Source organism: Channa argus, chromosome 14, assembly GCF_033026475.1.
Source record: "Channa argus isolate prfri chromosome 14, Channa argus male v1.0, whole genome shotgun sequence".
NCBI classification, from domain to species: Eukaryota; Metazoa; Chordata; class Actinopteri; order Anabantiformes; family Channidae; genus Channa; species Channa argus.
In genome coordinates, this window is record NC_090210.1 from 9,934,491 (window position 1) to 9,947,603 (window position 13,113).

The 13,113-nt window shown below is 39.8% G+C and overlaps 1 protein-coding gene across 1 annotated transcript; it reads left to right on the forward strand.

The window, feature by feature from the left end:
* The first annotated feature begins 427 nt into the window (after positions 1-427).
* LOC137140749 (angiopoietin-related protein 1-like) lies at positions 428-10,937 on the forward strand. The gene is made up of 5 exons (XM_067529341.1): positions 428-743; positions 4,044-4,865; positions 6,252-6,445; positions 7,518-7,788; positions 8,545-10,937. Exons 1-5 carry the CDS (start codon positions 443-445, stop codon positions 8,730-8,732), a joined length of 1,776 nt encoding a protein of 591 aa, XP_067385442.1. The 5' UTR covers positions 428-442; the 3' UTR covers positions 8,733-10,937.
* The last annotated feature ends 2,176 nt before the right edge of the window (positions 10,938-13,113 follow it).

Here is a 13,113-nt window from a genome sequence, read left to right on the forward strand (position 1 = left end):
AGCCCTCTGCTTTTTGTCCTCATAACCAAATAAACACAGCTGCCAAAAACTCTTGGACTGATGCAGAAGAAACACATCTCGAAAATGGAACAAACATGAGATACACATTAAAAACAGATCTTCTATTATCATGATAAAGCTACTGGATCACAGTTATTAGAGAGCTGACAGGAAACAGCCTTGTGAGGAGTAAGAAGAGTGTGAGAAATATGTGAAGCTTTAGATGAGTGAGAGCATCAGAAAGAAAGTGTTTCTGTGTCAATCAGGCAAAAGATATATAAACTTTGTAAAAAGGATCTAAAGAGTCTTGAATGACAGCTGGACTGATTGTGAATGTCTTATACACTCTCAATTATGGCCAGCCAATCTGATTCATGGCAAGGTTTTCATTGTAGTGAAACCTTGTATTAGGGGAAGTCTTTCTTTTCACCCTAAACTTCACATGACACCAGAGGAGGAAGGCAGGGCCAAGCCGTCTCTCTGCTCAAACTACAGAGAAAATCCCACACCGTCGGCCTCCCTCTTTCTGTGCATGGACCACCCTCCTCTGTTCTCTCACAGTGAACAGCGTATGCTTGTGCTGCCTGTTTGCAGGCCTTCTTCTTCAATCGTTCTCAATGAGCACTGGGACAGAGTGAGCGGAGGAGAATGGAGAGCAAGAACCTACATAGGAAAAACAACTGAAACACCAAACTGGGTCTTACCTGCACATCCTGGACCACTGATTGACTTCAGTGACATAGGTAGGGTTTTTATTTTTCTATTTCTAAGATATTAAAGTTATTTATAAAATGTACATGAGACGGATACGTTTTTTGTCCTCTCTAGAAAAACCTTGGATGTCCCCAGTCATAACTGCAATTAGAATAGAATAAAGATTTCAGATTGAAATCTTATGTCATATTGACATTTTTAATGTTAAATTAGAAACTATATGATGATGATGTAAACCACTTAAATTTAACATATGACCATATAAGGTTTATGTTTAAAAGAAATATGTGTTGTAAATCCTATAGTCATGTTCAGCATGTATAAAGCTCAGCGGACATATCTAATCAGTGGCACCTTCAGAATAATTTGGGGGATAATTGGCACAGTCCTAAAATGTGCTGGACCACAGTAAAAGCCACGACAAAGTTTGACTTTATGGTGCATTATAAATTCATTCTGTATGGTGAAATAAGGTTGGAAAAGGAAACAAATGTGATATTCCCCAAGGATATGTTTTTTAGGGCTTGAATGTAAAAGAAAACCTTGTAATTGAAGATTGTACCAGAAGACAGTTAAAGCTCAGTCATAGCACTTACAGCCTGTGTGCGGATTGACAGTGTCCTACCATTCCTCTGGGCTGTAAAAAACCAGCCACCGCAAAGTTTGACCTGTCTGGTTGCAAGGACTGCATTAATATAGATGAGGTGGGTAGATCTGGCAAGGTCTGGCTCTAAGTGAGGAGAGAAGGGGAGAGGAGAAAATCCTCCTTTAATAAGTCAACAAAAAAACTTGCTGCTGCGGCTGACTTGATGAAGACCAGCAGGGTGTGAACGACAGGGAGAAACCCGACAGTAATAACTGACGATGAGATTCACAGCCCTGGCTGAGGAGCCTCAGTGTAAACACTGTCACTCCTGTCAGGCCAGGGCCTGTGAGATTCATATTGTGGGGCTGGAGACGTGCGGACTGGCCAATTGCTGAGACCAAGCTATTGAAGGAGATGACCTGTGATTACAGAAGTATAGGAAAAATACTCGTAGGGTATTAATAACCAACTGACAGTGCCAAGGTGTTCCTGAGCTTGGACACATGGATGTTTTTTCTTAAAGTGCCTATTTCCTTCACCCTTAAATGATTTATAATCTTTAAAAAACAATCTGAAGCCTTTTTCATATGTTAAAGTTAAAACACAGGCTTCAGGGCTGCTAAACAACATTGTTCAAACACTTTCTCTTAGTCAGTCACTGTGTTTTGGTTCTTGAAAAAACAAAAACTTGATTTCCATTGAGGTAAGCATGTTTTTTTTTCCCTGTGACAATTATAAAAGGGTTCTGTTCTGCTACAGCAGCAGCTTGTGCTTAGGTAATGCTCTGGGATCTTTCCCATTAACTGTGGTCAGGACTCTTCAGTGCAACTAAACATCAAGAGGAGACCACAGAAAAAGATTCAAAGCCCCTGCTGTCTCTATCTTGGACTCATTTATTTCTGCTTTGTTGGCATATGTTAAAATCCTCAGCGAATTCGTGTTTGATGAGCTCCGATGTGAAGTGGTTCACATTGTGTGCCTGTCAAGTGTTAGATGAAGGTTACTTAACCTCATTGACTATATCTACCAGACCACCTTCTGGTCGAATGTGGCTCAACAGCCAAATACAGCCTGCACTTGGCTCACCAGTAGCCCCACTTCCAGACCCAGGCCTTGCTATTAAATATGGAAGAAGGGATATTTTACTTAGTGTGCATTTTTGAACGTCACCCACTCCTGCACCATTGGTTGCGCTGTCAAAACCAACATGATCAAATGACAAGCTTTCCGTCCAAAAATAGACTTAAGAAAACATTACCCATAAATCACAGATTTTGTATTTCCACTGCTGCTCCACAAACACATCAATATATTTTTTTTCCCACCAAATTCAAATTTATCTGTTTTTACCAGCCAGGCAGACATGGCAGAAGCTCAAATGAGTCAGTCAATCCCACTGATATTCTTTGGCCAGCTTCTACTCTTTTGCTCATTACCAATAGTTCGACATCTCATAAATCTATCAAAGATGGACATTAAACTGTGTTCCATTCATCATGCTTGGCAAAATTAAATCAGTTTTCTACCAAATATTTTCACTTTCAGTCAAATCTTTTGTTAGGCTCTTGGTGCAGTTACACTGAAAAGCCATAAGGAAGATACATGGAAGGTCTAATCCCCGAGCTCTACAGAAATATGAAAAACAGATCCCACCATTTGCACACACCCGGATACTTGATACAGGTATGGAAAGAGCTGCAATGAAAGAAAAACCACAAGGGAATGTATTGAAAATATACGTTACGATAACAGATCTGTGGTAAGTGAGGGGCACTGCTCTTACTCCAGCACAAATGAACCAGAATGCACATCTTGCCACCAGTCTGCAGTACTTGATGTGTGAAAGCAGCTGTCTGTGCCAGAGTCTGCTAGTTTTCACTTTGCATTGTAATTCCCATTTCAAAATTAACTCTTACAGAGTCATGCTGTGTTGAGTCTTAACTTAAAGTTTTCCGCTGTATTTAGGATTTGCATGGACAGTATTTTATATTGGATTTAATTTAATTAGTCTAGAAAAGAAAACGTTTGCATAACAGTGGAGTCCTCTGGTATGATGCCTAAATGAAAGTTGGACAAAAAGTACAAAACAATCAAAGCGTTGAAAGTTCTTCATAAATATTTAAACAAAATAAAAGAATACATTTGTGGATTTTGTCAATAAATCCATAAAATGACTAACATCCACTAACACCCTCTCTTCTCCGTGAAGCCAAAGCCAGATACAGTAGTTTATTCATGTAGACTTTTATCAGTGTCCAAAATTACTATTACTTTGTTATGATAAACATGGCACTGTGGTTTATTTTTGATCAATTCTTTTGGGGTTCTGTTAAAACCAATGTGTTTTTATGCAGAACTGAAAGTAGTCCCCAAAAATGTACTTTACTTTTTTAGCTGTGGATAAAAATGTTCAATTGCACATGAGACGTATACAACAACGGCTGGTATGATAGATCAATAACCCATAAATATGGTCAATATAGCACCCAGCTGTTTGGCATGTTTGTGAGTACTTAGGCACATCTGTGCTTGGAGCTAAATGCTAACATCACAGTTAGATCATCACAAGACACACATGTTAATTGGTTTGGGACTGGGAGCCAAAGAAATGGTGAGGAAGTGGGAAACAGAGAGACGGAGAATGGCTAAAACCTTGTTGGTATTCATAGAATATAGAACAAATAACTTTACCTTAAATTAACATGGCCTGCTCTTCTCTCTCCTTCTTTATATGAATCTATAGCTTGTTTAGTGATAAACACCATGGGACCTGGAACATGGAGCCTGTTTTTTCTACTTGGTTTGTCACTGTGGAGCAGCAGCCAAGCCCTCACCAAAAACCCTATCCTATCCCGGATACGAAGGGCTCCAGAGAACAATGAAGAAAGCAAGAAGTGCTCTTACACATTTCTTGTCCCTGAACAGAAGATCACTGGCCCCATTTGTGCTGCCCGGGGTTATTCTACCGACAAGGACCGAGTGACGCGCCTGGATGTGGCTGCAGTGCGCGACCTTCTGTCAAAGCAGCGTCGGGAGATGGAGACATTAAAGCTGGTGGTAGATGTGGATGGCAACTTGGTGAATGAGATGAAGCTGCTGAGAAAAGAGAGCAGGAACATGAACTCTAGGGTGACCCAACTCTACATGCAGCTGCTGCATGAGATCATCAGGAAGAGGGACAATTCACTGGAGCTGGCACAACTGGAGACACGCATACTTAACGCCACCACTGAGTCAATGCGACTTACCTCCAGGTACAGGGAACTGGAAGCCAAATACGCAGCCCTGTCTGCGGTGGTGAACAATCAGTCAGTGCTGATTGGAGCACTAGAAGAGCGTTGCATGCAGGTGTACAGTCACAGGCATGAGCAGCCACCCCTGGGACCTCCGCTGGTGCAGGTGGTGCCTGAGAACATCCCTGTGAATGTGCCCCGTTTCACCAATGAGATCCAGAGGGACAACACGCGAGGGTTTGCACGGGAAAGGGGCTCTCGCTCCGGGCCATCACCCACAGGTGGTACCCTGGAAGTCCAGAAACCTCCTCAGAGAAACTTCAGTGCTGAAGGTGAGTGGGTGGGCTAGTGAGTGATCTGTCCATCTGTTTGGAGTGTAGAAAAAATGTCAGCAAATGAAAACTGCGATATTATACATACATAATATTATACATACAAAATTTTGTACCAGATATTGGGTTATTTTTGATTTGTGTTTAAGCACCTGATGACTAGACAGATTCTGCTAATCAACGTATTGAATTGGTTACAATATCACAATTAACCACTCCTAACACGTTTAACATTTTATGAATCATATTTCCAGATTCTTGCTAAAATATAGCCCTACAATGCAACCATGCATCCCTCCATTCATCTCTTCATTAATTTCCATTCATTTGGTCCTTGATTAAGTCACCATAACATTCCTGGTGAAATGTAAAGGCCAACCATGTAATTAAAAAAACGAAACAGTCTTTGATTTTCAATGCAGCTGCATGTGGGCCAGTAGCCCTGTTTTCAAAGGTTAATGATTTGCAATTCAGCTGGATCTCTGCTCCACACTCAACAGAAAAAACACAAACCAGGATGGAAATAAAAATGTTGTAACGTCTGAAGTGAGGCCGGGGATTTAAAGCAAAGCAAAGAAAGACCTTTCCAGTATGATTGTGCTCATCAACAGAAATTCCTGACACATTTAGATCGCCCTCGCCCAAGAATAATAAAGTGTGTCGGATTTCAGTGCAGCTGTGCATTAAAATGTTCCACTGCATGTGAGATGTAGACAAAACCCAGGCTGGTACATTATGTTAGGATCCAGCAAACCACAAGTAGAGGTGCTTCTGGTATAATTCATGGATTATAGCTTCACGTTGTTATTATTATTATATTATTAGAGGGCCACTTTCCCTTCAAACAAACTCACTGCTTTATGCGCTTGTAATTAAAAATCTTGTAATTAGAATTACCTTGAAAAAAAGGCAGACTACTTAAACATTTGGGTTAACATGATACGTGTTTTGGTTTTTTGACCTCAAATTAAGTCAAGCCATGTCTTATTAAAGTGATGTAATTAAGCCCCTTCCTCTCTAATGTTCTGGGAAGACATAGTAAACAAGTGCAGTTACTCCATTATGATGTGATTTTGTTTTTTGTTACTGGCCATTCATGCCTATCAAATCTAATAGCTTGATTCTTTTTGTTTTTGGTGTTATTATTGTAATGTTCAAGATCCATGTTTCAAGAAATTATCAACTTGTAGACCTCAAACTTCTTAACAACAATCTTTCTGTAGTCATTTCTGTCTGCCTTGAGATTTTAAGTATTTACAAATGAACCAGTAAAGTTTCTGGTGATTTTTATCTCCAGAAACTGTACTGTTTGTCCTCCATCTCTCATTTCCAAAACCCCTGCCTTTCTTACCACCTGCCTTCCTTTCTTATTTTTCTTTCCTTCAGGCCCATTCAGAGACTGTCTGGAGGCACAGGAAGCTGGCTACAGCACCAGTGGCATGTACCTGATTAAACCAGATGAAGCAGAGAGGCCAGTGCAGGTTTGGTGTGAACAGGATATAGACAATGGGGGATGGACTGTAATCCAGAGCAGGAGAGATGGATCTGTTAACTTCTTCAGGAACTGGGATAACTACAAGGTGACGACAATAAACCTTCCCCTGCCCTGTCTTTACCCTTTTTCTCTCCCTCCTGTGCTCAGCCAACCTCTCAATATTTGGCTCATAGACAGTGGCCATTGTATGGCCCATCTAGGGGAATCATCTGGGGTCCTTGGGTCAATATTCTGGGCCAGAATCCTTGTGTTTTCACTTAATGTAAAATATAATGCTATGTCAGCATTATTAATTTAAGGTCATTTGGTTTGAGATTCCCGTTATGAGACATTAGATAGACCACAATGAAGGTATGTTCCACAGCTCAATCTGGAGGCATTCTTTCCAAAACCACCACTACTACGGTGCCTTCCTGGATAGATGGCTGGTTGGCTTGTTGCACCACAGCATATAGAGCCCTCTCATCAAAGCTCTGTGAGAATGAGATGGAGAGTGTCGTTGTTGGCAGCCCCAGCAATCCAGGGTTACATTCAGCCCAGTCTGGGCTGTGCATGTGTAACTAGAAACTAAATTGCTCTTTTCAACATTGATTTGCTTCTCCGCTCTCCCACAAACCCACCACATGTACACACACACAGCACCAGAGAGGAGGCCCTAGACTGAAACTCTACATCATTCATCATCTGCTGGCTCACCCAACTACTCCACAATCACAAACCTCAAACCTCCTCTTCCAAGTGAAGTGTTCTGGAGGCACATGGCCAGACATAGATTGCCCATAGTTATTCAACACAAGCGCTCAGGCCTTTTCGACATTAGCCGTGATCCAAGAGGTCTCCAGTGTTTGAGTGATTAAGCAGCATACTGAAGCCTGATGCTTATTTTCAAGCATAAACCTTACCACATGACTTTCTTGGGAATTTCTAAGATGGTCTGGCATATTTTTTTGCCACAGCATGTTTTCTTTTGAAGGTTTTTTTACTACCATGACCAAAATGTCATCAAACAAAAATGTCTTACTCATTTGTTGACAATGCCATAGCCTCTTCTTATATTTAGATATTTCAAAAACATTCTCATGTTTCCTTAGGATACCACTGCACATTACTTTCTGTAATTTTTCGGAAATCCTCTTTTTAATCTTTCTTTCACTCAGAGTGGCTTTGGAAACATAGATGGGGAGTACTGGCTCGGTCTGAAAACCATCTACAACCTAGGGAGACAAGGGGACTACAGGTTGTTGGTGGAACTGGAGGACTGGATGGGCAAGAAAGTCTATGCTCAGTACAACAGTTTCCACCTGGAGCCAGAGAGCCAAGGCTACCGCCTGCGGCTGGGAATCTACCAGGGCAACGCTGGGGACTCGCTCAGCAGCCACAATGGCAAACAGTTCACCACTCTGGATCGAGACAAGGATGGCTTCTCAGGTAGACATATAAATAGGGTTCCTTTGTGCATATAGTCTTCAACAAATACTATATGTATAAGGCTATGTGATCCATCCATTCATTATCTTAACCCGGTACCCTGTTCAGGATAATGGGGGTGCTGGTGGGTACATCCTGAACAGGTTGCTAGTTTGTCTCAGAACCAACACAGAGAGACATTCACAGACAGACAACCATTCACACTTAGGGGCAAGAGTAAATCAGTAAAACTCAAACGCATGTCTTTTGACTTTGGGAAGAAATTGGAGTACACAGAGGAAGCACAAATGGGGAGAACATGCAAACTCCAAACAAAAAAGTCTCACACAGTGGGTGGACTTGAACCAGGGACCTTCTACAGTAGCTGTTAGGTAGCAGCACTAACCACTCCTCCACTGTGCTAGGCTTTATGATGCATATAATATTTTATGAAACTTTGATGTTTCTCTATATAGAGACTAAATTGTAAGCAATCAGAATGTTTTTACAAATGAGCATGACATTTTCATAGAAGCTATTACAGTGATTAGCAGAAAATCTGACTTTATCTATGGCAGAGGATAACTATTGTAGTCTCTTGAATTCCTTGTTTTGGTTGAAAACAGAAAGAAGAAAGTGATGCTTCACACAGTGGCACATAAATGATGTTGGTGTGTCGGTGTATACTAGCAAGTGATAAAGGCAGTGATTTCTTTTTGTAAATATGGTATAGTTTTCAGAAAACTGATCATTCCTCATTTTCTTGTTCCACAACAGGTAATTGCGCCCATTTCTACAAAGGAGGCTGGTGGTACAATGCTTGTGGACAAGCCAATCTCAATGGTGTCTGGTACACTGGAGGTGTCTACCGCAGCAAGTACCAAGATGGGATCTTCTGGGCTGACTATGGTGGAGGCTTCTACTCCATGAAATCTGTCCGGATGATGATCAGGCCAATAGACTGAGAAAATACTGTTAGCCAGGCTGGTCCACAAACTGTTATGGAGGTCAGGGAAAACTTGAACATAAAGTCTAATTTTTGACTTTATGTCATCAGCAGATTATTGATGCTAGATAAAAAGAACTACGCCAATGGAGACTACCAACCACCAGTAGTGACTTCTGCAATAGACATGGATGCACAAATAGAGATTTAGAGGACATTATATTTATAGTAAACCATACAGCTCCTTTAACCACAAAATATACATGCTGTTGAAGGAAATTTAGGAGTAACTGGCACCATTTTGAAGTTCAATATTTCAAGCTGTCGTTCTGACTAAGAAACCACAGTGTTGGAGCAAGACACCACATCTTCACAGAACTTGTATTGATTCGTTCACAAGCTTTAGCATCACAAGGTCTAAATGCAGCTCTTCCTACCTCGCCAAAATAAATGTCTGGGGGAACACTTATATGTGGTATTTAACTTATAGTTGCTGAGAGCTGGAAATTACATTTAGTTAATATCTATAGATTCATCTGGACTCTTTATCCACTTCCAGATCTAAAAAGACCAACACCTAAAGGATCTGAAAGAAGGAGGTGGTTTCAACCTTTTCCATGTATATTACATTACACAAAGTTTAGTACTGACCTTGATTTTCACCCTACACTTAAAATGACATCTTTACTGTATGTTAAACTACTTTCTTCAAGTGCAGATGACCAGAAAGCATAATTTATATGTTTAATTAAGTTATCATAACAGTGAAAAGGGCCAGGTGTCCTGAGGGAGCAAAAAATAATCCTACAGAAAACATAACTGATTTTCTTCTCTTGTAAGAATTATTTGTGTTCTTGCACATTGGGAAATTGCTGTTATGTTTTTCTAGTTTGGCTGATTAAAAACTTTCAGTATTATTACTCTGGAAAAAACAAGTATTGTTGTAAAAAAAAAAAAAGAAATGGAAATACATTTTGTTTTGAGTGGTTTTCAAGCATGAAAAGTATGCCGACCAAGCGTGCTGAGAGTTATAGCCATTGGGACAGACAACGAGAAACACATTGCTCAAAGCCAGACAGGATGAAGAAAGAAAATGAAGGGAGAGAGGAAGGGAATGAGGGGATGAATTAGAATGGAATCAATCCAAATTTCCAAGTTATTTTCCCCCCTCTTCCTTTTAAAAACACAGAAATTTACATTCTTTCCACACAAAAGAACATAAACTGTATGTTTTTGTGAAAATACGTGTCACTGACAAAGTCATGGGTTCCTGCACTCTGTAATCATCGGCATGGAAGGAAAGCGGCATCCTTTTGGGAAAATCATCTGAGAGGAGAGGGGAGTTAGGGGGTGTAGGAGGTTACAACTGGTGGGTCCACTTTGAACAACAGTGCTGCAACACACAAAAGAAAAAACAGCCTTTGGCCTCTAAACTAGAAATAGACCCTCACATTGTACTGTTTTTTTTTTATTGACCACAATGCCCTTCACACCCATTTCTTTAACAAACTTTTATGATGCAACAAAACACACACTAGGCAGACCCAGCTGCTCAAGGAAATATTTTTACAGTTATGTTAAAGAGGCAATGTCTAATAAAATGGCAGCACAATTTTAAAATTAAACTGCAATAAAATCTGAAACCAATGACTTAAATACTTGGCAGAACACTGTTATACAACAGTCAGTAAATAAAGAACATTAAGGGTCACTTCAGGGGACATTCTTGTTTACTGGGATTCAAAACTGCTTATTTCTTATGCCATGCTGTTTAATGTGTTCACCAAGTCACCATCAATTTTTGGTTTTGTTTTTTTAAGATGATGTGCACATTCCAGTCTAATATTGTGGGTGTAAACCATGCCAATAGCATTTTGCTATTTCCCATTATTGATTCAAACAGATGCAGTATTAGGTCTTAATGGAAGAAAGAGTAAAAGAATGTTTCCTTTCTGAAATTCAAAACATATTTTTTATGAACAGTAACAAGAATTCCCTCAAATGTGCCTGGCTGTGGGGTTTTGGTATCAGTGTGAAAAAGTTCAATTCATTTTCAAGTGGTAACACATGTCTGTGGATGACTGAGTAAGGGCAAGTCATTGATTTTGGTTTATAATGTGACCCACATGACTACGTAAATGACTGATCATTTGTTTCCCTGTCTGAACAAAGCACCATGAGCAAAATTTTAAATATTACATGTAACTAAAACTTTCTTATTGTCTACGTGTCCCTTTGTGTTCTCTTTATTGTAATCACATTTTGGGCAATTCAGTCATGCACTTAAAATCTGTACCACCCTCTTGTTTGTATTGTAAATATGAAATGAATAGACAGGTAATTTATCTTAGCAATAAGATATTGATACAGAAATTGAGGGGAAACCACTGCCTGCCTTTCATTTTTTTATCCTTATTAAAAGCTAAATATAAGAATGACCAGCATTTGCTGGGTGGATCTGTAATATATAGCACTCAGACACTTGTAGGAGAGTGGTGTTGATCTTCTCACTTTGCTCTGAAATTGAAAGGCAACAAAATTTGCACATTTGAAAATGAATGGCTGCATAGCTGGTTTTTAATAACTGTGCCCACTACTCACTGAGCTCTCATATTTTAAACAGCCTCATGGGGACATAGAACTGCAACAAAACAAACTCCTGTTCAGCCAGACTCTGGAACAGAGAAGGTGACATCCTTGGCTGCAGAAAGACGACCACACTCAGACCTGTACCACCTTGAATACCTGGCCGGCAGACTGAGGATGGCCGAGCGCTGCTGCCGTGTGGTCCTCTTGAGGTTTTAGAGGTGAAAGCCCTCCTTGTCACAGAGTGACGCTTTGCTGTCTACGGATTTCACCACCAAAATGGCACCAGGCTTGGATAAATTCTGGAAGAAACTGGCATCACAGTTCATTGCTGTTTGCTAAAAGACATCTGCTGGTGGGGGAATGTCTGTGAGAGTGAGTCATTAGGCTGCAAAAGCTCTGTTAGTGTCAACCAGCAAATCAACAGACAGAATATGGAGTTGTTTTCTATGAAAATAAACAATGTGACTAATTCTTGCCCTTACTGGGAGAGCTAAACAACTTTGTAAGTCTGTTCCTAAGTGGCTTTTTGATAGAAATCTTAACAGACACTTGTTTAAGATGGATGATCAGTCTGAGGGATCTGGGAAGGCTCACTGAGTTGCAGTTCCCACTCTCCCATATAAGTCTAAAACTGATATGTTATTTAGGTGTGAGGCATAGGAGTGAATGCTGAGATTGTGAAAAAGATTTATTTTTATGAGTTTTCTTTTTTGAAGAAACAGGTCAATCTTAGACGATTGCAGTCCAGAGATCCCAAACAAAGGAACACTTGAGCCATAAGAGGGGGTTTTCCTGAGTTTCAGTTGCTTATTAACAGTAAGTACCTCTGTTAGTGAGTAAATATTCAGATGGTTTTCATTGTTCGTGTGGTTGGCATGAAATGCTTGTTTATTCTAGACTCAAGCCTTGAAACCCCTGAGATGATCAAATGGATCTCCTTAGTAAAGAAGTCTGACCTTAGAACACTGTGAAGTCAGCATTAGTCACTGAACTGGGGGACCCCTGCAGTATGAGTCTTGAACTCTATGTATTCTGGATGTATTATTACACTTATTGTGATAAATGCCGTGAGCCACAGAGGTCTGTTTTAGGCTACACAACTGCCTGGGGAGACAAGGCAAAGGCAGAGGACCGACCACCTTGACTACTTAATTGTTTTTACACCATAGTTAAAATAGAAAATAAACAAATGGGCCTCTCGGCTCAGGCCTGCTCAAAAGAGAAAACAGAAGGAAAAACAAAAAAGTCTTACTTTCATATGTTCTTGTGAATTATTGCCTTTCCTTTAGCTTCTAATGTATGACTAAAAGAAATGAAAAATAATAATTTGCATTAGAAACAACAATAACAAAACAAAAAAGCAGCTGCAAATCTTAATAGAAATTTTAAAAAATCCCGTAAATTCTTAATTAAGTTGTTAATCTCACCACTACGTATTAAACATATGGTGTCTGATCTATTACACTTCCACGGGGAATGGCAGCAGATGACTTGTGAAAACTAGATTTTTTTTAAAACTGTGCTTACTACAAATACTACCAAACTTGACATTTTAGTCAAATTGATTCTGGCATATGCCTTTTTGATGAAAGGAAGTTTCTGGGATCATTTAAAGTGGTATTTATAAAGCTATAAAAACCTTTTTTTTTTTTTTTTGATTACATTTACTGGGCAATAAAAAGTCGGATAAAAGGTTGAAAGGTTGAAAGAAATCAACAACTACTCCCGTTGTGTTTCAAAAAGCTGCAACACTAATGTCCATGAAACATACATTTTCTAACTTTCTTCTGTCACATTGGCAAACACATTGA